At 67.9% G+C, this 1415-nt stretch overlaps 2 protein-coding genes across 2 annotated transcripts in view; both read left to right on the forward strand.

Annotated features, from left to right (window-relative positions):
* NOS3 (nitric oxide synthase 3) overlaps window positions 1–496 on the forward strand; it is a 7468-nt gene extending 6972 nt beyond the window's left edge. The window contains exons 19-20 of the mRNA XM_025193519.1: window positions 13–176; window positions 307–496. Coding sequence (XP_025049304.1) covers window positions 13–176; window positions 307–430 — 288 coding nt within the window. The 3' untranslated portion in view covers window positions 431–496. The remainder of the gene's footprint in view (window positions 1–12; window positions 177–306) is intronic.
* An 851-nt stretch (window positions 497–1347) lies between these two features.
* The window catches only part of ABCB8 (ATP binding cassette subfamily B member 8), a 4413-nt gene continuing 4345 nt past the window's right edge, over window positions 1348–1415 (forward strand). The window contains exon 1 of the mRNA XM_025193520.1: window positions 1348–1371. Coding sequence (XP_025049305.1) covers window positions 1348–1371 — 24 coding nt within the window. The remainder of the gene's footprint in view (window positions 1372–1415) is intronic.

Here is a 1415-nt window from a genome sequence, read left to right on the forward strand (position 1 = left end):
CTGCGCACACAGCTGGCAGGCGAGGTGCACCGGGTGCTGTGCCAGAGCGGCGGGCACGTGTACGTGTGTGGGGACGTCACCATGGCGACCGGCGTGCTGCAGACCGTGCAGCAGATCCTGGCCCAGGAGGCCGGCATGACGCTGATCGAGGCCGGAGACATGATCAGCGAGCTGCGGACGCGGGCGGCTGCGCTCCAGGGGCAGAGGAGGGGGGCAGGGGCTGCAGGTCGGGAGTGAGGGGCACCAGCCAGACTGGGGGGGCAGGGCCCTGGCAGTGGCGGGGGTCCCTGACAGCACATCCCCACAGGACCAGAACCGCTACCACGAGGACATCTTTGGGCTGACGTTCCGCACGCAGGAGGTGGCCTCGCGCATCCGCAGCCAGTCCTTCTCCGCACGGGAGCACGAGTCCCTGGGCTTCAATGTCTGAGCCGCCACGGACCAGAGCCAGCCCCCTGCCCCAATAAAGCCTCTAGTTTCCATAACTGTCACAAAAGCCACCCTCCTGGGGACACGCCAGGCGCCGCTGGGGTACCAAGTCTGCAAACGTTTATTGCCTGGGGCTGGGCACGCAGGGACCCACGGAAGGAGTGCTGGGTGCGTTTCCCACAATGCACCTCTTCTGCCCCACGCATTGCCCGCTTAGGGACCTGGGGGGAACAGGGTGGGGAAGTCAGAGCGAGGGTGACCTTGGCCCCAGCTCCCAGCATGCACTGGTCCAACATGCATCCACTCCGCAGGTCTCCCCCCAACTCCCTCCCCACCATGGTGTAGGGGCTGGCTTGGGGCCCTGCCATGCCCAGGCCCCGTGGTCAGCCTGGCCATCGCCCACAGCCAGTCCTGTCCAGCCCACGGCTGCCTCCCCCAACCAGGGACCCTGACCCTGGCTTGCAGCAATACCCAGGGGACCACCTACCCCCGTCCCAGCCCTGCCTCCCATGTCAGGTCCGGACCCGGCCTGACACCGGCACTTCACGTGCGACCCTCTAGTCCAGCCCTGAGCACCCCTGGCCTGGCTGGACCCCCCAGCTGCAGACCCCTGTGCTGGCCTGGGCGGCAAGACTGCGCGCTCACCTGGGCGAGCCAGAAGCAGCTGAGGGAGGGCTGGGAGCCAGGGGCTGGGGCAGTGAGCACAGAGCCTGCAGGGATAACCCACCCCATCCCACCCAGCGGTGCTGCTTGTGCCCCAAACTGGACCCCCAACTCCCAGCTGCTGCCCAGATCAGCCCTGGCCTTGGCCACAGCTGGGGAGCAGGGAGGCGGAAGTGGGGCCACCCACACTCCAAGTGACGAGGACCCCGACGGGGTGACAGCGGAGAGGATGTGTTCCCCAAACAGCATGTCCCCATGGGGCCCGGGCTGCCCAAGCCGGTGGGGTGCGGGCAGCAGCTGTGCAGACACCGATGCTGCGCTCC

This window comes from Alligator sinensis, unplaced genomic scaffold (genome assembly GCF_000455745.1).
Source record: "Alligator sinensis unplaced genomic scaffold, ASM45574v1 scaffold1660_1, whole genome shotgun sequence".
Taxonomy (NCBI): Eukaryota; Metazoa; Chordata; order Crocodylia; family Alligatoridae; genus Alligator; species Alligator sinensis.